General features: G+C 34.2%; 1 protein-coding gene across 1 annotated transcript in view; it reads left to right on the top strand.

Moving 5' to 3' along the window:
• LOC134283443 (uncharacterized) overlaps window positions 1–21624 on the top strand; it is a 37864-nt gene extending 16240 nt beyond the window's left edge. Inside the window, exon 5 of the mRNA XM_062765886.1 lies at window positions 18126–21624. Coding sequence (XP_062621870.1) covers window positions 18126–18430 — 305 coding nt within the window. The 3' untranslated portion in view covers window positions 18431–21624. The remainder of the gene's footprint in view (window positions 1–18125) is intronic.
• The last annotated feature ends 303 nt before the right edge of the window (window positions 21625–21927 follow it).

Below are 21927 nucleotides of genomic sequence, written 5' to 3'. Positions count from 1 at the left end.
TTTAACTGCCCTGTCATGTATTTCGCCTTATTGTAAAAATTTTTCATCATAATTATTGTGAATTGGAATTGAAATGATTTTTAATGAGGATCATAACTAGCTTTTTGGTGGTAAGGGAAATAACTCCTCAAGATGTATCGCATAAATACTACTGTTCTATTTCATGTTTCTAAACAGAAAGTATGTAACTGAAGTATGATTGGTATATTTATACATCCTTATTTCTCTCAATTCTTTAATTGTATCATCAACATACAAATTAATTTAAACATGTTTATGTTAAGTCATATCAATTAAGTCATAGGCTAGAAAACCAGGAATCATGTTCCATTTGGATTTGTTTTCTGGAAATGGAAATATTTTTTCATAATTTGCATTATTACATTGTAAAGCTGAAAAGAGAATGGTAGGTCTTATTTTGAGCTCGGGGTATAGAGTAATCATAGAGATAACCGAGACACTCCGGACCTTCCGTATGATAGGGAAGCACTTCAACTTATACATAAAGCAGGGACCAAAATAATGTTTAAAAATATAGCATGCATGATTAAAATATCGTTTTGAAAATTTTGGGACCTTATGAGTTAAATTTGGGAAACATTTAAAGATATAAAAAAAAATTGGCAGCCTGTTGAAATACTTTGTTTTATTGTATAAAATTATTTTGATAACATTTGCAAAATTTAGTTCAATCATTTTATTTTACTAAACAAAACATATATAAAAACTTAATAAAATTACTTTCGTTTTAAACAGTCAATAATGCCTGCTTGTGTCTATTGTGTTAAATTGAGATTTATGAATATCATCATTAGAATATGTACTGTATACAGGGAATTTTTTGCTTCCGTTTTATTTTCACCCCTTTTGCCCTACCAACATTTGGGCGAATTTGAAACGGGGCTAATTCAAAGAATACAGTTTGATTTCTTAAACAAAATACTGACTACTGGCGAATTTAGAATAGGGCAAAATTGTCTGCAAGTGTGAAAGGGCGAAAATAAGATGGGGCGAAAATAACCCTGTACATGTATACATTATATGAACATGAAAAGAAAGGTTGACCCCCTCCCTCCCCCCCCCCCCCCTTGACATAGTGACATTCTCAAGTAATAGAAAATTCAAATCCCCCTCCCCCAACAAGTAAGCTTTTTCAATACTACCCCTGCGAAATGATCAAGAATAATTCTTGAACTTTTAAGAAAAGTTCATGAATTATATTCTTGAATCAGCTCATGAATTGTTCATGAAGATCCCATGAAGTTAAAATTGGACACTCATGATTTCATGGATTTTATTCATGAAAACCAAGTTCAAGAATATTCAAGAATTATTTGTTGTTCATGAACAAACTTGGATTTTTTAAATGCCTGCAAAATGATCAAGAATAATTCTTGAACTTTCAAGAAAAGTTCATGAATTATATTCATGAACTTTCAAGAAAAGTTCATGAATGATATTAATAGGTTCAATGCATTTTCATGAACTATTCATGAATAATTTGTAAAAGTTATTTAGGAATGTTCATGAAATATTCATGAATGTTCTTGCTTTTAGTAAACAAAGATGTAATAAGTTATGCAAAATGAAAAACTGTAAAAGAAAATATTTTAATAGCATCTTGAAAGATTTCACAGAATTTTTGTTTTCCAATCACGGTAACAAAATCTTTGTTCAAGTAAACAACTCTGATAAGTGATAACGATAATAAATAAATTATGTAGTTCATTCCTAATAAATTATGAAAAATTTCAATTCAAACGCGACTCTTTGCAGAATCCTTAACCTTACTTGGTCAAGAGGAGAGTGGGTTCCTTATTCAGCATATTTCAAAATGTATGCCTAAAATGGAATGATTTTTAATCCAAGTCTCACTGTCTGGCAGAAAAGTTTGTTCAGCAATTAGGGCATCAGCTAAAAGGGCTTTCAAGGATTTTGAGCAGAGGTGGTCAAATAAAAAAATCTTATTGGCTTTCCCTGTGGAATTTTCAGAATTTCATCACTTGGATCCTTTGATCGATTACGATTCATATTTTCATTCCTTTTTTTTTTTGTTTTTCTTCAAGAGCCTGGATTTTTTATATTCTTTTTTTTTTGGGAGCCAGAGTTTTTTAATCTTCTGATCTCAACTCATCAACATTATCTGTGAACTGCTTCTCTTTTCCCTACAAGAACAAAGATTTTCTGAAAATGCTCATAAATGTGAAACTTAAGACTTGCATATTTGTTTCATTTAATTCTGCATCATAGGCACTGCCATATTTTAAAGCATTCCGAGCGGGAGTTTAGCCTGTTTCCCTTGCCCGCCATGTTCAAGATGTTATAGGTGAACAGTTACAGGATGAATGTTTCAATCTTTAATTATTAAATGTAACGTAATTTGGTTGGATCCTTACTCATAACAAAGTTTGACAAAATTTTCATTAAAAAGGACATAACTGAACTCTTACAAATAGACAGTAACATCTTGACAAATATCTCACAGATTCAGCGATTGCCTCCATTTTTTTGTAACTCACCACTAATATCTGCAGTTATGAAGTAAATTTATCCTCTGGATATTCCTTCTTCGTATTGTGTTATTTTCTTCAAAGGTTGACAAAGAATGACTACGCTAATAATCCTCCCACTCTACCGATTCACTTTCCAATGTCTCGCGCGTTTCAAAGTTTGCGCCTTTTAAAAAGTGTCATGCAGAGCTAATTAAGAAATAGTTTCGAATTGCCAAGATTTTTGTTTTACAAAAAATAACAAACACTGAATGATTTTTCACTGAAATTAATTTTTTTTAAATTAATATAAGTTATATCATTTATTGAATTGGATTTTTTTTTTACATTATACCTGTAGAGCCATAGTTTCGTATTCAAGTATGGCCGCCTCCATATCAGAGGACAACAAATATCTCTTGGAACCACTCTCCCTCAAACTGAGTACCCTGAGCTATGAAAGTGTATAGGAGAATAGACTACAAAATACGAATGTGGTTCATGTCATAGCTTCTTCGCAACCATGTAGCATGTGCTGTATCATTTACACACAATGGACAGAAAAATGTGACTTTATAACAGCATCAAAATATAAAGCTTTTCAACCCAAGAATGGTACGGTATACAGTACGGACAAGAGATATTATACAATTATTGCTGGTTTTTGAGGTCAATACAATGATTTAGCCATCTGAGGAGTACAATATTCACCGAGCCCGAAGGGCGAGGTGAATATTGTACTTCGAAGATGGCTAAATCATTGTATTGACCGAAAAAAAAGCAATAATTGTTTTATTATATGATTCACTGATAAAATGATACATCTCATTACTTGTTAACTTGCATTTAATTAAGTCCTCGCCAAATACAAGAGAGAAACAGAATTAAAATGTGAATAAACCAGTCTTATAAATTTGAAATGGTTTTTTTTTTTATCAATTTTAGTTGCCATGAAAAAAATAATATAATGTCAGTCTTTTTATAGGATAGATTTTGAAAGGAAGGAGTATTATCAGGGAAAACTGACACCCAAAAAGTAAAAATTGTTATTCAGAAAAAAAATATTGGAGGGGGGTCCCTGCATCCTGTCTCACCACCATCACCCTAAAATATATATTCGCTTATGTTTTTTCACATAAAAAAAATCACAGTCGTTTAAATAGCTTTCCAAAACAATTTATATCAATTTGGAATTTCCCAATCTATTTTTAGATCAATGTAGAGGAAATAAATCCTTGTATTGACCTAGAACGTCACGTGCAGGTCAATACAATGTAGTATTTTTCTAACATAGTTGGATCTCAGCCAATCAGAGAGATGGAAATTATTCAATCATATAATAATATACAATTATTGCTGGTTTTTGAGGTCAATACAATGATTTAGCCATCTGAGGAGTACAATATTCACCGAGCCCAGAGGGCGAGGTGAATATTGTACTTCGAAGATGGCTAAATCATTGTATTGACCGAAAAAACAGCAATAATTGTTTTATTATATGATTCACTGATAAAATGATACAGCTCATTACTTGTTTGCATTTAATCAAGTCCTAGCCAAATACAAGAGAGAAGCAGAAATGAAATGTAAATAAACCTCACCAGTCGTATCAATTTGAATTTTTTTTTTATCAATTTTAGTTGCCATGAAAAAAGAATATAATTTCAGTCTTTTTTGTAGGATATATTTTGAAAAGAGGAATATATCACCAGGGAAAACTGACACCAAAAAAGTAAAAATTACTGTTCAGTAAAAGTGTTGGAGGGCGCCCCTGCATCCCCTCTTACCACCCTCACCCGAAAATATATACCCGCTTATGTTTTGTTCAAATGAAAAAAAAAGTCATAGCCGTTTAAATAACTTTCCAAAACAATTTGTATCAATTTGGAATTTCCCGATCTATTTTTAGATCAATGTAGAGGAAATAAATCCTTGTATTCACCTGGAACGTCACGTGCAGGTCAATACAACGTAGTATTTTTCTAACATAGTTGGATCTCAGCCAATCAGAGAGATGGAAATTATTCAATCATATAATAATATACAATTATTGCTGTGTTTTGAGGTCAATACAATGATTTCGCCATCTGAGGAGTACAATATTTACCGCGCCCGGAGGGCGAGGTGAATATTGTACTTCGAAGATGGCTAAATCATTGTATTGACCTCAAAAACAGCAATAATTGTTTTATTATATGATTCACTAATAAAATGATAAAACCCATTACTTGTTTGCATTTAATTAAGTCCTATCCAAATACAATTAAGAGAGAAGTAGAATAAAAATGTTATTCAACCTTACAGGTCGTATTTATTATTTTTTTTAAGTTTTTTTTTTTTTTTTTTTTTTTTGTCAATTTCAGTTGCCATGAAAAAAAAAATTATGTCAGTCTTTTTTCTAGGATAGATTTTTAAAGGAAGGAGTATTATGAAGGAAAACTGACTGCCAAACAGTAAAAATTGTTGTTCAGTAAAAGTGTTGGAGGAGTGTCCCTGCATCCCCTCTTACCACCCTCACTCGAAAATATATATTCGCTTATGTTTTCTTCACATAAAAAAAGTTATAGTAGTTTAAATAGCTTTCCAAATCAACTTGCATCAATTTGGAATATCCTGATCTATTTTAAGTTCAATGTAGAGGAAATAAACCCTTGTATTGACCTGGAACGTCACGTGCAGGTCAATACAACGTAGTATTTTTCTAACATAGTTGGATCTCAGCCAATCAGAGAGATGGAAATTATTCAATCATATAATAATATACAATTATTGCTGTGTTTTGAGGTCAATACAATGATTTCGCCATCTGAGGAGTACAATATTTACCGAGCCCGGAGGGCGAGGTGAATATTGTACTTCGAAGATGGCGAAATCATTGTATTGACCTCAAAACACAGCAATAATTGTTTTATTATATGATTCACTAATAAAATGATAAAACCCATTACTTGTTTGCATTTAATTAAGTCCTATCCAAATACAATTAAGAGAGAAGTAGAATAAAAATGTTATTCAACCTTACAGGTCGTATTTATTATTTTTTTTAAGTTTTTTTTTTTTTTTTTTTTTTTTTTGTCAATTTCAGTTGCCATGAAAAAAAAATTATGTCAGTCTTTTTTCTAGGATAGATTTTTAAAGGAAGGAGTATTATGAAGGAAAACTGACTGCCAAACAGTAAAAATTGTTGTTCAGTAAAAGTGTTGGAGGAGTGTCCCTGCATCCCCTCTTACCACCCTCACTCGAAAATATATATTCGCTTATGTTTTCTTCACATAAAAAAAGTTATAGTAGTTTAAATAGCTTTCCAAATCAACTTGCATCAATTTGGAATATCCTGATCTATTTTAAGTTCAATGTAGAGGAAATAAACCCTTGTATTGACCTGGAACGTCACGTGCAGGTCAATACAACGTAGTATTTTTCTAACATAGTTGGATCTCAGCCAATCAGAGAGATGGAAATTATTCAATCATATAATAAAATTTTTTAGTTGTCAATAAATTTACGATACGTTTTTACGAAGATTATGAAATTTTTCCTAGACTGTAAGTCTGTTTTATTTTCTTACAACTTGTTAAAAGTTTGACAAATAGAGAAAATTCGGACGAACAAAGTTGTGTCGTGAAAAATGAGATAATTTAAAGCACAATATTAATATAGCTGGCCAATTTAAATGATGAAGAAACATTAGTAATTCAATATGAGAATAAAATGCTGTCAATATTGATGCAGTGTTCTTTAAGTTACGATCATAATTTAATTATAATCTCCCTTCTAGTCAGTTCATAACAGTTTTATTATCCTGAAGAATCTAAGTTATCAATTATATAGAGTAGAAAATAGTGATTTTAACCTCTTATGTTCCCCTACTCGGCTCTGATCCCCATACTTTCAAAATCAAAACAAAAGCATGTTATTAATTAAATCAGGGGCTGGTTCAACAATTGCATCTGCATGCAAAAGTTGTATTATGGGAGTAATGAGTGTTTTCTGGCAATTGTTTGTGACAATTATTTTTTACATTTTTAGTCTTCATGAAAATTCATGAACATTCATTACCTTGAACTACTAAGTTTTTTTCTTTAAACTGAAAATTACCAATATTCATATTTGTTCATCATTTGTTCATGAACTATGAATTATGAATGTTTTCATGAATTTTATTCATGAACTACTTTTATGAACCTGTTAAGAATCCTTTAAGAACCATTCATGAACAATTATGAACAACTCATAAAGGTTCTTAAAATCATGAATATCATTTCGCAGGGGTAGGACTGGGCCACAGTAGGGAATCCAAGTTTTACATAGAAATATATATGAAAAATCTTTAAAAGTCTTCTTCTCAAGAACCACTGGGCCATAAAAGCTGAAACTTATGTGGAAGCATCTATGGGTAGTGTAGATTCTAAATTCTTAAAATCATAACCCCCGGGGGTAGGACGGGGCCACAATAGGGAATCCAAGTTTTACATAGAAATATATATGAAATATCTTGGGCAGTTTAGATTCTAAATTGTAGGACGGGGCCACAATAGGGAATCCAAGTTTTACATAGAATTATATATGAAAAATCTTTAAAAGTCTTCTTTTCAAAAACCACTGGTCCAGAAAAGCTGAAACTTATGTGGAAGCATCCTGGGGTAGTGTAGATTCTAAATTGTTAAAATCATGACCTCTGGGGGGTAGGGCAGGACCACAATAGGGAATCCAAGTTTTAAACAGAAATATATAATAGCAAGAATCTTTAAAATTCTTCTTCTGAAGAACCCCTGGGCCATAAAAGCTGAAACTTATGTGGAAGCATCCTGAGGTAGTATAGATTCTAAATTTATTAAAATCAAGACAAGGGGGGGGGGATGGGGTTTAGTTGGCCACAATAGATATAAGAAGAGGGGAACTCTGGCAAAGAACTACATCACCCAAGTTACTCAGGTGAGTGATGTGGGCATGTGGCCCATGGGTCTCTTGTCATGGGTTGTATCACAGGCACTTGTTTCTAACCCATAGTATAATAGTATAGATTAAAAATTTATTTCCGAAACAAGTGCTTGTGGGTCATATTTAATGATACTGTATTAAAATGTATTAGCAACTCTGAGTAAAAGAAAAGGATTTTGGAGGTCTAATGATGAGCTAGGGTTATAACGGTAACGACAGGTAACCTAGACACTTCGGACCTTCCATGTTAGTTAAATAGCTACAATATCTATATAGAGGAACCCGATAAAAATACTACCATTAAACAGTGTGTTATTCTTTTATATGCAACTGTGACATGTATAGCCAAAAAAGATCTTTTTTATACAAATTAGAAAAATTAAATAGTGGAATGCAAAAAGTTGTAAAATTAATTTTATTAATTTCATATATTTTGCTGAATGTATTTTGAAACAACATCTAATTGGGTAATTTTAAAGGGATTTAACTATACTCAAGCACAAGTACATTGTATATGCAGCATACATTTACTGTATAACAGTTAGTGTATGCTAAATATAGAAATGGGGAATTCCAATGGATAAGCCTGTTGAGATCATAGGGTAGTTGGTAGAACACCCCCCCCCCCCCTTCCTCCACCATCTTCCTTTGATGCTCAGCACAATTGTAACTTTATAGTTGTATTTTTTTTTTAGCAAATGTGTTGGATTTTTGTTTGAATTAGAAAAAGTTTGTGTGATTTTGTTATTTTATGATACGACCATCATGTATTTAATTACACTTCGAAAAGGAGATTTATTCAATCTTTTAATATACTTGATCATGACTAGGAGGTGACAAAAAGGGAGGTCTTATGATGAGCTCGGGGTATTGAGATAATCATTAGATAACCGAGGCACTCCGGACCACCCAACTATATAACACACTCATCTGTATTTATTGCCCTGGATCAATGATATTTTCAAAAATATTTTATTTACAATTATGATATTATATATGTAGTCTTTGGGTGGTAGATAATATTTTTCCAAGTGTACAATTATTTCATAATTGTTTAACTGCCCTGTCATGTGTTTCGCCTTGTTGTAAATTTTTTTTTATCATAATTATTGCGAATTGGAATTGAAATGATTTTTAATGAGGATCATAACTGGGTTTTGGTGGTAAGGGAAATAACTCCTCAAGATGTATCGCATAAATACTGCTGTTCTATTTCATGTTTCTAAACAGAAAGTATGTAACTGAAGTATGATTGGTATATTTATACATCCTTATTTCTCTCAATTCTTTAACTGTATCATCAACATACAAGTTTATAATTTAAACATGTTTATGTTTATATCAAAGTCATAGGCAAGAAAATCAGGAATCATGTTCCATTTGGATTTGTTTTCTGGAAATGGAAATAGTTTTTTCATAATTTGCATTATTACATTGTAAGGCTGAAAAGAGAATGGTAGGTCTTATTTTGAGCTCGGGGTATAGAGTAATCATAGAGATAACCGAGACACTCCGGACCTTCCGTATGATAGGGAAGCACTTCAACTTATACATAAAGCAGGGACTGAAATAATGTTTAAAAATATAGCATGCATGATTAAAATATCGTTTTGAAAATCTTGGGACCTTATGAGTAAAGGTTGAGAAACATTTCAAGAAAAAAAAAATTGGCAGCCTGTTGAAATGCTTTGTTTTATTGTATAAAATTGTATTGATAACATTTGCAAAATTTAGCTCATTTTATTTTATTAAACAAAACATATATAAAAACTTAATTAATAAAATTACTTTCATTTTAAACAGTTAACGTGGTTAACGATGCCTGCTTGTGCCTATTGTGTTAAATTGAAATTTATGAATATCATCATTAGAATATGTATATGAACATGAAAAGAAAGGTTGACCCCCCTCCCTGTGCCCCCCCCCCCTCCCCAGTTCCTTAGACCATGATAGGTATAACTGTCACAGTACATGATGAAAAAAAACCCCACAAAAATCATTCACTGCCCAAAGACAATTATAAGCTATGTGTGTAGAAAGTAAAAATATACGTGACAAAAAAAGTTTTTAAATATCAGGAGCCAACCTCATTAATGTAGAAAAACGTTTAACAGCTAATAAAAAAAATTACACGAAGATGAGATAAAACGTACCCACTTTTTAGGTCACCTGAGTAAACTCAGGTGACCTATTGCTATCCGTTTTCGTCCGTCGTGTGTTAACATTTGAACATTTTCAGCTTCTTCTCTGCAACCGCTGAACCAATTTCAGCCAAATTTGGCACAAAGCATCTATGGGTGAAGGGGAACAAAAATTGTGAATTTCATGATCCCTGCCCCCCTGGGGCCTGAGGGGTGGGGCCAAAACCACTAAAATTAATGCAATATTTAAAAATCTTCTTCTTTACTCCTGGACATCAAGCAGTCAAACTGTTTGCATGATTGTAATCAGCATTGAGTCCTCTACCTAAATTGTGAAATTCATGGCCCTGGGGTCAGGGGTTCTAGTGCTAGGGCGGGGCTAAATAAGTATATAGTGAAAATGCATTATTTCTTTGAAAATCTTCTTCTCTGCTCCTGGGTATTAAATAAACTAACTAAGTGCATAGTTATGATGAGCAAGAGTGCTTCTACCAAAATTGTGAATTTTATGGCCCCAGGGTCAAGGGTTCTGGTGTTGGGGGGGGGTCTATTGATTATATAGTGAAAATACATGAATTCTTTGAAAATCTTCTTCTCTGCTTCTAAGTATTGAATAAACTAACTAAGTGCATAGTTATGATGAGCAAGAGTGCCTAAACCAAAATTGTGAATTTTATGGCCCCAGGGTCAAGGGTTCTGGTGTTGGGAGGGGGGGCTCTATTGATTATATAGTGAAAATACATGAATTCTTTGAAAATCCTCTTCTCTGCTCCTAGGTATTAAATTAACTAACTAAGTGCACAGTTATGATGGGCAAGAGTGCTTTTACCAAATTTGTGAATTTTATGGGCCAAGGGTCAGGAGTTCTGGTGTGGGGGGGGGGAGGGGGGCTCTTTTGATTATATATTGAAAATACATGAATTCTTTGAAAATCTTCTTCTCTGCTCCTAGGTATTGGATAAACTAAATAAGTGCATAGTTATGATGAGCAAGAGTGCCTCAACCAAAATTGTGAATTTTATGGTTCCAGGGTCAGGCCGGTTCTGGTGTTAGGGCAGGGCTCGTTTGATTATTAGCTCACCTGAACCTGAGCTTTTCTGATCACATTTTGTCCGTCGTCCGTCCGTCTGTCCAGCTGTCCGTCCGTCTGTCTATCTGTCCATCTGTAAACTTTTCACATTTTCGACTTCTTCTCAAGAACCACTGGGCCAATTTTGACCAAACTTGGTACAAAGCATCCTTGGGTGAAGGGGAATCTAAATTGTTAAAATGAAGGGACATATCCCCTCGCAAGGGGAGATAATCAAGAAAAGACAAAAATAGGGTTGGGTCATTAAAAAATCTTCTTCTCAAGAACCACTGGGCCAGTAAAGCTGAAACTTATGTGGAAGCATCCTGGGGTAGTGTAGATTCTAAATTGTTCAAATCATGACCCCCGGGGGAAGGGCGGGGCCACAATGGGGAATCAAAGTTTTATATAGAAATATATAGGAAAAATCTTTGAAAATCTTCTTCTCACGAACCACTGGGCCAGAAAAGCTGAAACTTATGTGGAAGCATCCTGGTATAGTGTATATTCTAAATTGTTCTCATCGTGACCCCCAGGGGAAGGGCGGGGCCACAATGGGGAATCCAAGTTTTACATAGAAATATATAGGAAAAATCTTTGAAAATCTTCTTCTCAAGAACCACTGGACCAGAAAAGCTGAAACTTATGTGGAAGCATCCTGGTATAATGTAGATTCTAAATTGTTCAAATCATGACCCCCGGGGGAAGGGCGGGGCCACAATGGGGAATCAAAGTTTTATATAGAAATATATAGGAAAAATCTTTGAAAATCTTCTTCTCAAGAACCACTGGGCCAGAAAAGCTGAAACTTATGTGGAAGCATCCTGGTATAATGTAGATTCTAAATTGTTCAAATCATGATCCCCGGGGGAAGGGCGGGGCCACAATGGGGAATCAAAGTTTTATATAGAAATATATAGGAAAAATCTTTGAAAATCTTCTTCTCAAGAACCACTGGGCCAGAAAAGCTGAAACTTGTGTGGAAGCATCCTGGTATAGTGTAGATTCTAAATTGTTCAAATCATGACCCCCGGTGGAAGGGCGGGGCCACAATGGGGTATCAAAGTTTTACATAGAAAGATATAGGAAAAATCTTCGAAAATCTTCTTCTCAAGAACCACTGGGCCAGTAAAGTTGAAACTTATGTGGAAGCATCCTGGTATAATGTAGATTCTAAATTGTTAAAATAATGACCCCCGGGGGAAGGGCGGGGCCACAATGAGGAATCAAAGTTTTATATAGAAATATATAGGAAAAATCTTTGAAAATCTTCTCAAGAACCACTGGGCCAGAAAAAGTGAAGCTTATGTGGAAGCATTCTTGGGTAGTGTAAATTCTAAATTGTAGGAATCATGACCCCCGGGGGAAGGGTGGGCCCTGGGGCCATTATAGGGAATCAAAGTTTTACATAGAAATATATAGGAAAAATCTTTGAAAATCTTCTTCTCAGGAACCACTGGGCCAAAAAAGCTGAAACATATGTGCCCATGGAAAGTTCATGGGGTAGTGTAGATTTCAAAATGTCTAAATTATGATCAGTGGGGTAGGGTGGGGATGCATTATGTATAACAAGGGGGAAATCTGGTAAAGAACAGAATGGTCAAAGCTTTCCTAGGTGAGCGATGTGGCCCATGGGCCTCTTGTATATTGAAAATACATGAATTATTTGAAAATCTTCTTTTCTGCTCCTAGGAATTAAATATACTAACTATGTACATAGTTATGATGAGCAAGAATGCCTCTTCTAAAATTATGAATTTTATGGCCCCAGGGTCAGGGGTTCTGGTGTTAGGGGGGGTCTATTGATTATATAGTGAAAATACATTTGGCCATTTTTTTTCATTAGTTGTTTTTCAAGACTTTTTTTAAAAAAATAAGGTGGGTCGGTCGAGGAAAAAAAAAAAAAAAAAAAGACTGTGAGTTGAAAAGTGGTTGTACTAAACAGATTACGATAGAGTACTTTAGAGTACACTAGTATTAAATATTTCAAAAACTTCTACATGCAATTAAACTGCTTTTTGTATGTCGATCATTCTACTTTAGTTTAACATAATTACATATTTTAAACAAAAGATGTATGTTCTCCTATTAGTAATTTTAATTTTTGATTTGATGTGATTTATCGTTATGATCCTGATCTAATTTAACTTGGAATGGTTCACTGTTAATGTGAAAAATATTTACGTAATGCAATTAATTTAATTTTTGATAAATAAAATTTAGTTGATTGCAACTACCATTAGGCCAGATAAAATAAATCTTTAGATTCTCATCCTAATTTGCTAAAAAATTGGGGCGGGTGGGCGGATTTTATTTTCTATTTTTTATAATTGAAGATATCAAAAAATTTAGAAACAATTTTTCCTTATGTTAATGCCTATATGAATAGATTTGTATGACTTCTCATAGGCCTTTCCCCCAAATACTTTTTAGTTTCGCCAACAAATCCTTCTGTTTAAAAATTTTGTAAAATATCACAGATTTCTACCTTTCTCAAAAATTCGATTGTTGTTGTGATTCTACGTTTGACAGTAGGTCATATTTGCAAACTCTATAAAATATTTTACTGAAAAGCCTAGGCTTGAACAGTTTTAATATTTAATATTTTATTAACACTATTATTCTCTAAATTCTGCAAACAATGTTTTATATATATATTTCTTTTATACAAACTCACAAAGTCACATACAGTAGAGATCGTTAAAACTTGACCAGGTGCATTTCCCTTATCAATTTTTACCTAGTAGTTTAAAGTCTCTTCAAAAACTTGCTTATCAAGATAAGTTTATGCTATTTTTTCTTCTCTGCCTCTTCTATACTGACGCATTATCTTTCCCTTTCATATCTAAACTGCTTTTATTGCCGATTTTTCTCCATTCTTCAAATGGCTCTTTTGCTATAAATAGCGACACGCGACTGTTGATACAAACGGGAGATAACTCTAAAACTTTGATCCAAATTCTTACTGAATAAAAAGACATTAAAATATACTTTTAACACCCAAAAATCAAAATAAAAACACCGGGGCGGGACACTTTGAGAGGGGCGGGCGGGGATGAGAATCTAAAGATTAATTTTATCTGGCCTTATGGCAATTAAAATTAATTTCAAAAGTTTAATTCTCACTTGTAAAATTGTTAATTGAATCATATATAAAGAGCAGATTTGATAGAAATTCAAAATAAAAATAAATTTAAATCATCATCATGTTTTCTCAGTGGGCATTGCACTTCATGACCTATATACTGCATGTGTTTACCATTAACAGAAGAATGGAGGAAATTCGGATTAAGTAAAAACGATCGTTTTTGGAAGTAAACAAGTCAAGTAGAATTGCAAAATAGATAAGATTGTGGATATTTACGAAGAATAGAAGCATACTGTATTAAAAAATTTCATTTATTGAAGACATCACATTAGATCAGAGAACAATTAATTAATTAGGACAAGCCCTCACCCCAGTCGGTCACATGGACCGGTGGTACAAGATGTACAGTGAATTTCATCTAAGAAATTTCGATTTTCTATCAATTTTGCCAGTAGGACAAATGGTGTTTGGAAACACTGTATTGATGACATGCTCCTTTCCATGGTTGTCAACATTTTTGCAGCATGTGGCACATTTTTAGCTCACCTGAGCCAAAGGCTCAAGTGAGCTTTTCTGATCACATTTTGTCCGTCGTCCGTCCGTCCGTCCGTCTGTCTGTCTGTCCGTCTGTAAACTTTTCACATTTTCGACTTCTTCTCAAGAACCACTGGGCCAATTTTGACCAAACTTGGTACAAAGCATCCTTGGGTAAAGGGGAATTTAAATTGTTAAAATGAAGGGCCAAGTCCCCTCGCAAGGGGAGATAAGCAAGAAAAGACAAAAATAGGGTGGGGTCATTAAAAAATCTTCTTCTCAAGAACCACTGGGCCAGAAAAGCTGAAACTTATGTGGAAGCATCCTGGGGTAGTGTAGATTCTAAATTGTTCAAATCATGACCCCCGGGGGTAGGGCAGGGCCACAATGGGGAATCAAAGTTTTACATAGAAATATATAGGAAAAATCTTTGAAAATCTTCTTCTCAAGAACCACTGGGCCATAAAAGCTGAAACTTATGTGGAAGCATCCTGGGGTAGTGTATATTCTAAATTGTTCAAATCATGACCCCTGGGGGTAGGGTTCGGCCAAAATAGCAGAACTAAATTTTTACAGAGAAATATATAGGAAAATTCTTTGAAAATCTTCTTCTCAAGAACCACTGGGCCAGAAAAGCTGAAACTTATGTGGAAGCATCCTGGGGTAGTGTAGATTCTAAATTATACAAATCATGACCCCCGGGGGTAGGGCGGGGCCACAATGGGAAATCAAAGTTTTACATAGAAATATATAGGAAAATTCTTTGAAAATCTTCTTCTCAAGAACCACTGGTCCAGAAAAGCTGAAACTTACATGGAAGCATTCTGAGGTAGTGTAGATTCTAAATTGTTCAAATCATGACCCCCGGGGGTAGGGCGGGGCCACAATAGGGAATCAAAGTTTTACATAGAAATATATAGGAGAATTCTTTGAAAATCTTCTTCTCAAGAACCACTGGGCAAGAAAAGCTGAAACATATGTGCACATCGAAGCATCCTGGGGTATTGTAGATTTCAAAATGTCTAAATCATGATCAGTGGGGTAGGGTGAGGTCGCAATATGTATTAAAAGGGGGAAATCTGGTAAAGAACAGAATGGTCAAAGCTTCTCAGGTGAGCGATGTGGCCCATGGGCCTCTTGTTTCCAAAAAGTTTAACTTCGTATTTTTCGGCGGCAATTTCATTTGTAAAAAAATAGCCTAACAAAAATTTTATTTTTTTTTCAATTTCTCAAATTTTAAGTCGGCGATCTTGAAAAACAACTAATAAAAAAAAATGGCCTTAAATCTTTGAAAATTTTCTTCTCTGTCTCTGGGTATGAAGCAGATGAACTACCTATATAGTTATGCTGAGCAAGGGCCCTAATCTTGCAGAATTGTGAATTTCAAGGCCCCAGGGTCAAAGGGGGGGGGGGGCTCAGACTTATATACTGAAAATGAATTGTTTAAAATCTGCTCCTTTGTATTTATAAAACATTTATTTATTATACCCCCCGCAAATGAAGTTTGGGGGGTATATAGGAATCACCTTGTCCGTCTGTCTGTCTGTCCGTCTGTCTGTGCAATCGTGTCAGGTCCATATCTTTCTTACAGAGGGACATTAGAATCTACTACTCCACACTAAGATTGCTCATGACCTAAGGGTGGGTCATGACCTTGACCCAAAGTCATTTGGGGAAGTTCAAGGTCATCACAGGAGGAAAAATTCATAATTCGTGTCCAGTCCATATCTTTCTTATGGATAAACTTGGTAGGTTCTCATTTCACACAAGGATTGCCCATGACCCAAAGGTGTGTCATGACCTTGACCCAAGATTATTTGGGGAAGGTCAAGGTCACTGGAAGAAAAATTTCAAAATTTATGTTTGATATATATCTTTTATGGATAAACTTGGTAGGTTTTTATTTCACACAAAGATTGCCCATGACCCAAAGGTGTGTCATGACCTTGACCCGAGGTCATTTGGGGAAGTTCAAGGTCACTGGAAGAAAAATTTCATAATTCATGTCCGGTCCATATCTTTCTTATGGATAAACTTGGTAGGTTTTCATTTCACCCAAAGATTGCCCATGACCCAAGGGTGTGTCATGACCTTGACCCAAGGTCATTTGGGGAAGTTCAAGGTCACTGGAAGAAAAATTTCATAATTCATGTCCGGTCCATATCTTTCTTATGGATAAACTTGGTAGGTTCTCATTTCACACAAAGATTGCCCATGACCGAAGGGTGTGTCACAACCTTGACCCAAGGTCATTTGGGGAAGTTCAAGGTCACTGGAAGAAAAATTTCATAATTTGTGTCTGGTCCATATCTTTCTTATGGATAAACTTGGTAGGTTCTCATTTCACTCAAAGATTGCCCATGACCCAAGGGTGTCTCATAACCTTGACCCAAGGTCATTTGGGGAAGTTCAAGGTCACTGGAAGAAAAATTTCATAATTCGTGTTTGATGCATATCTTTATTATGGAAAAACTTACTTCTGAAAAACCCAGCGGGGGGTATTTTGTCCCGTTTGGACAGTTCTAGTTTTTTGATAGGCAATTTTAAGGGTGCCTTTTTAAAATTTGTGTAATGTGTGGACCTAGGGTCAGGGGTTTATGTCACAGTGTTAGGGGCACTACTGATTATTGCTGAATATTACTGATTAGTTGGAATGCATTTTTGTTCCCCTACCCTGCCTATGGGTATTCAGTAACCAAGCTAAGCAACTGCTAAGTCTATTGTTATCATGATCAATGGTGCCTCTTTCAAATTTGTGAATGCCATATAGCATCTGGCTTAAAACAGGAATCAAATTCAATAACTAGAAAGTTGTTGCATAATGCTCAGGTGACCTATAAGGCCCGTGGGCCTCTTGTTTAATTTCCCAGATTTGTTGTATCCTTTTACTTTTTTTTAACTCACCTGAGCTTTCAGCTCAAGCACATTTTGTCTGTGGTCCGCCTAACGTCTGTGAACTTTTCACATTTTTAACTTCTCCAGAACCACTGGGCCAATTTCAACCAAACTGGGCACAGAGCATCGTTGGATAAAGGGGATTCAACTTTGTTTAAATGAAGGGCCTCTCCCTCTTTCAAGGGGAGATAATTATTAGAGTAAAATTTTGGTAACGTGTTTGAAAAATCTTCTTCTCAAGAACCACTGGGTCAGGAAAGATGAAACTAATGTAGAAGCATCCTCAGGTATTGTAGATTCAATTTTGTTCACATCATGACCCCTGGGGGTAGGGTGGGGCCACAATGGACGATCAAAATTTTATATAAATATATATATTTCTTAGCCGTAGTGCTCAGGTGAGCGATGTGGCCCATGGGCCTCTTATTTTCAAATGAAGGACCATGCCCTCTTTCAAGGGGAGATAAACAAGAAATAGTGAATATTGGCTGGTTACATTAAAAAAAAAATCTTTTTCTCAAAACCATTTGGCCAGAAAAGATGAAACTCAAAAGCTTCCTGAAATGTTGTTAATTCAAGTTTATTGTATAACTATTTATGGCTTTGCTGTTCTTGAGAAAAAGATTTTAAATCCCCCCCCCCCACATGATCATATGTTAAACTTTGATCACCCATTGTGGCCTGCCCATAATCCCAAGGGGTCATGGTAAAACTTGAATCTACACTGCCCAAGGATGTTTCCATATAAATGATGAGTAACTAATAAGACTTCTGTTCTTGACAGACTTTTTCCTATATACATGTATTCCCATGTAAATGTTGATTGCCAATAATGACTCTATCCTAATCCTGGTCATCATGATTTGAACAAATTTGAAAAGTCTAATTTTCTTTTGAGAGAGTTCCTGTTTTGGCTTCAAGAACATGCCTGTACATGTATTTAAAATCTTGCCTACTTTTCTTTTTAGGTTACAAAGTTATAACCTTTAAGAATCCATACCTAGGGAATACCTGTGTTCCATTTCAACACTGGGCCTGTACAATCAAGTGTGCTGTGGCTCTGGAGGTGCCAGCCCGTCAGGAGCAGATTGCCGCGGCGAGACAGCTGGACGATCTATATGAGGAATACATTGATGAATGCCAGTCTATGTTCTACGACGTACAAGCCAGACAAAGTGCCTTGTGTGGTTGCATTTGTACATCCCCACCCCCTACGATCCGCTCCCCTCCATCTACAACAAACCATTCAAATCGAATCTGTGTAATTTCATAGACAGTGAACAAATAAAAAAAAATATTTTGGGGGGTAGTTTTGGCAGATGCACAACAAAATCTTTTCTAGTATACAAAATATATACTACATGTTTATATTATTTTTTAAGAAGTACAAGTTTTTAAGCATGAGAAAATAATTAGACAAATAACACTTTTTATGGATAAATATGTACATTTATTTGATCATTGTTGGTCCCTTAGGAGTGTCTTGAAAACAGTTTAGATACATATTCAAAAAAAGATCTGCATTTATTCCTGTGATATATTCTTTATGGATGCCAAATTATATAGGGTATTGCTAATTTTAGAACATTTACTATTGTATTTTGTGCCTTTTGAACAAGAGGCATTTTTACTGTTCATCTCAACCCCATGTGAACCATTCTCTTACCCTCGGATAGTGACTTGATCATGAGAAGGGAACTACATGTGGCACATTCTGCTACTATAGAGTTATATAATTGCATTTTTAAGTAGGTACATGTACTTACACAGCAGAGTGTAGGCACTGTACAGCACATACCCCTACCCCATGCTCTAGTTAGCTTATGGTAATTTAACAAATTGAATTCCATTTTTTTTAAATATATACTTATAGTTTGATGCATATATATAAATACATTACTTTTTGTCAATTGCTGAGCAATTTAGTTTGTATATATTAGCTACATGTAGCTGCTACAATAAATCCTGAATGCTTTTATAATGGGCTGTGCCTAGAATTAAATATATTAATAATTTATGAATAGATTATGTTTCATATGAATTGATACATGTATTTTGGAGTAAATAAAGTTTTTAAGCTTTTTTCATAGAATGATTTATTAAATATGCTACTTGGTGCCTTTTAATTTTTATAAAATGATGAAAGTAATGATTTTTTTTATAGATACATAAAAGACACAAAGGTTTTTAATTCGCATCTCAACCTGTTTGGTTAAGAAAGCAAACTTAACCCTATACTGTAAAACAACTTTTATTCGTGTAGGTGCCAGAAATATCTGCAAGTTTTGCAATTTACGTTAACTAGCAAATAATTATCGTCATGAACCATTTAGTTTGCTGTGTTTTTGTAGAGAATGTTTCCTCAGTTATGAAAAACAATTGTTGCAGATTGATTGTGAACTGATGGATGGTGAATAAAAGATGACACGAATAATAATAATAGTTGGTTTGCAGAACCTTTATTAACAAATGAATAATTTCATATTTCACATGCATACCACTTCTGTATGTGGTCTTAGTTTATAAGGAATGGAGTTTTAATGTTATTATTGATGATTCTAATGTTTTTGCAATGTATTGTACATGTATTTTTGGGGGGAAAAACTATTGTATAATTTTGTACTAATTTTTCATTGTACATGTAAAAATATACTTGCCATGAACATGTGTATGTAGCTCAATTTTTTCATCTTTTAAGCATTGGTTAAAATGTTAATTACATACTTGTAATAAATATCTTTTGGTCGATTGGTTGATACATGTACTGTATTGTATAAGTAGAAATTTTAGCGAGACACAAAATTGGCATTTTGTCTATAAAAACCTGTATTTTAGTGAGAAAAAATTTTAGCAATGTTATTGTGCAACGAAAGATAACTGTAACCTGAAATGTGGAATAAATTGTTAGCCATATTAATTTTAGTGATCTTAACACCCTTGCCAAAAATGCCAAAATTGAATCCTCGCTAAAATTCCTGGTATAATACGGTATTATTCGTTGTATTTGAAATATTACTTTACAAACCAAGGATTCTAGTCACTTATAATCCATTATGATAAGAAATTAGAAATTTTGCAAGAAGCACTGACTCAGTCAACAGCTTTTTCTTATATCAGGACATTTACCAGTATACTGAAGCTCTTTTGTGATAAAATTTTTAGATTAATGGTTAATTAAAAGAAAATAATGGGCCAAGCTGCCGTTGCATAACAGATATATTATATCATTGTTTAGAAAGGGAACCACCCTAACCTCACCCCCTCCTTTTCCATTTCACCAACTTTTTCCAGGTTTTCATTTCATTTTTTCTTCCTTCCTCGATTTCTTCAGAAAATGAGAATGAAAGGAGATACTCCCTCATAAATACTGTATTTTACATCATTTTGCCTCCCCTTAGCAGTAAATCATGTGAGTGCTCAAAGCACGTATACACTGTACCTTGAACCACTATTTTGCTTTTCTAATTTTTATGCCCCTTTTGAAGAAGGGAGGGCATATTGCTTTGCTGCTGTCTGTCGGTCGGTCTGTCGGTCCACTTAGTTTTCGTTCATTTTCTTCACAACCGTTGCACATACTGAAATGAAATTTAGTGTACAGATTTATCAGATAAATATCTAGGTCAAGTTCTGTTTTGGGTTCGATTGCACCATTTTTATACAAAGTTATGCCCCTTAGACTAAGAAAAATTCCAATTATTTGCAGTTTCCGTTCATTTTCTTGGCAACTGTTGCACATACTGTAATGAAATTTAGTGTACAGATTTATTAGATGAATGTCTAGGTCAAGTTCTGTTTGGGTATTATTGTGCCAGTTTTGCCCTTTTGGACTGGAAAAATTCAAATTTGGTGGGAGGGGGGCATAAGTGTTATACAAACATCTCTTGTTTATTATTCCTCGCCTCCAAATCTGGTTTAATATTTTGAAATCAGCTGTTGACTGTAAAAGTCAAGCTTCTTGCAAAAGTTCATAAGAAGGCAGGCAGATAAAATGTACTCACTAGTACATGTACTGTTTTTTATCTGCATGATAGTATACATGTACATTGTATTCTAAAACGAGAATAAGCATTGCCACATATTTTGTGCCCAAGACCAAGTATGCACTTGTCCTACTTTTGAGAAAGGCATTCATTAATAATGCCTATATTAATGTTTGAAATGTAATTTTGCTTACCCATTGTTGTCAGCATTTTTATAAGCCATTCTCTGTACCATTTATTGTTGAGCACAAAACTAGTTTGTGCATTTGTAACAAGATGTGATATCAATAACTTGTCTCATAGAATTTTTTTCCTCTCCACTCATTAAAATCTCAACTATATTTCATTTTATCCATTTTCATCAACTCAAAAGTATTTATAATGATCCTTTATCTCTTTAACAATGACATACTAATTAAGTGAAAATCCACATACATAATAAAACTTTAGGAATTTGTGCAAAATTATGTTATTCCTACTAAAGCCTAATAAACACTTAATTTGTCTCTGTTCTTTTCATGACAATCTATTTCTCAAAAGCAAAGGAAGTTGTTAAATGGCACCAGCAATTCTTGGATCTGGTTCATTTTATGAGTCAGGGTACTAGTATATTACCTGAGAAGTAAGGACCCTTATTAGGGCAAAACCTTACAAGGGATTTTTCTAGGTATGGATATCAAAACTTAAGAGGCTACAGTATTGATGTAAGTGTCGACCCAGTCACATTTGCTAATTGTGTGGTAATTGAGCTTATAAGGAAATTTTTCACTGAAGAAAGGAGCTAATAATT

Source organism: Saccostrea cucullata, unplaced genomic scaffold, assembly GCF_032062105.1.
Source record: "Saccostrea cucullata isolate Sc308-1 unplaced genomic scaffold, CSIRO_AGI_Scuc_v1 ctg527, whole genome shotgun sequence".
NCBI classification, from domain to species: domain Eukaryota; kingdom Metazoa; phylum Mollusca; class Bivalvia; order Ostreida; family Ostreidae; genus Saccostrea; species Saccostrea cuccullata.
This window is presented reverse-complemented; position numbering and strand designations above follow the sequence as displayed.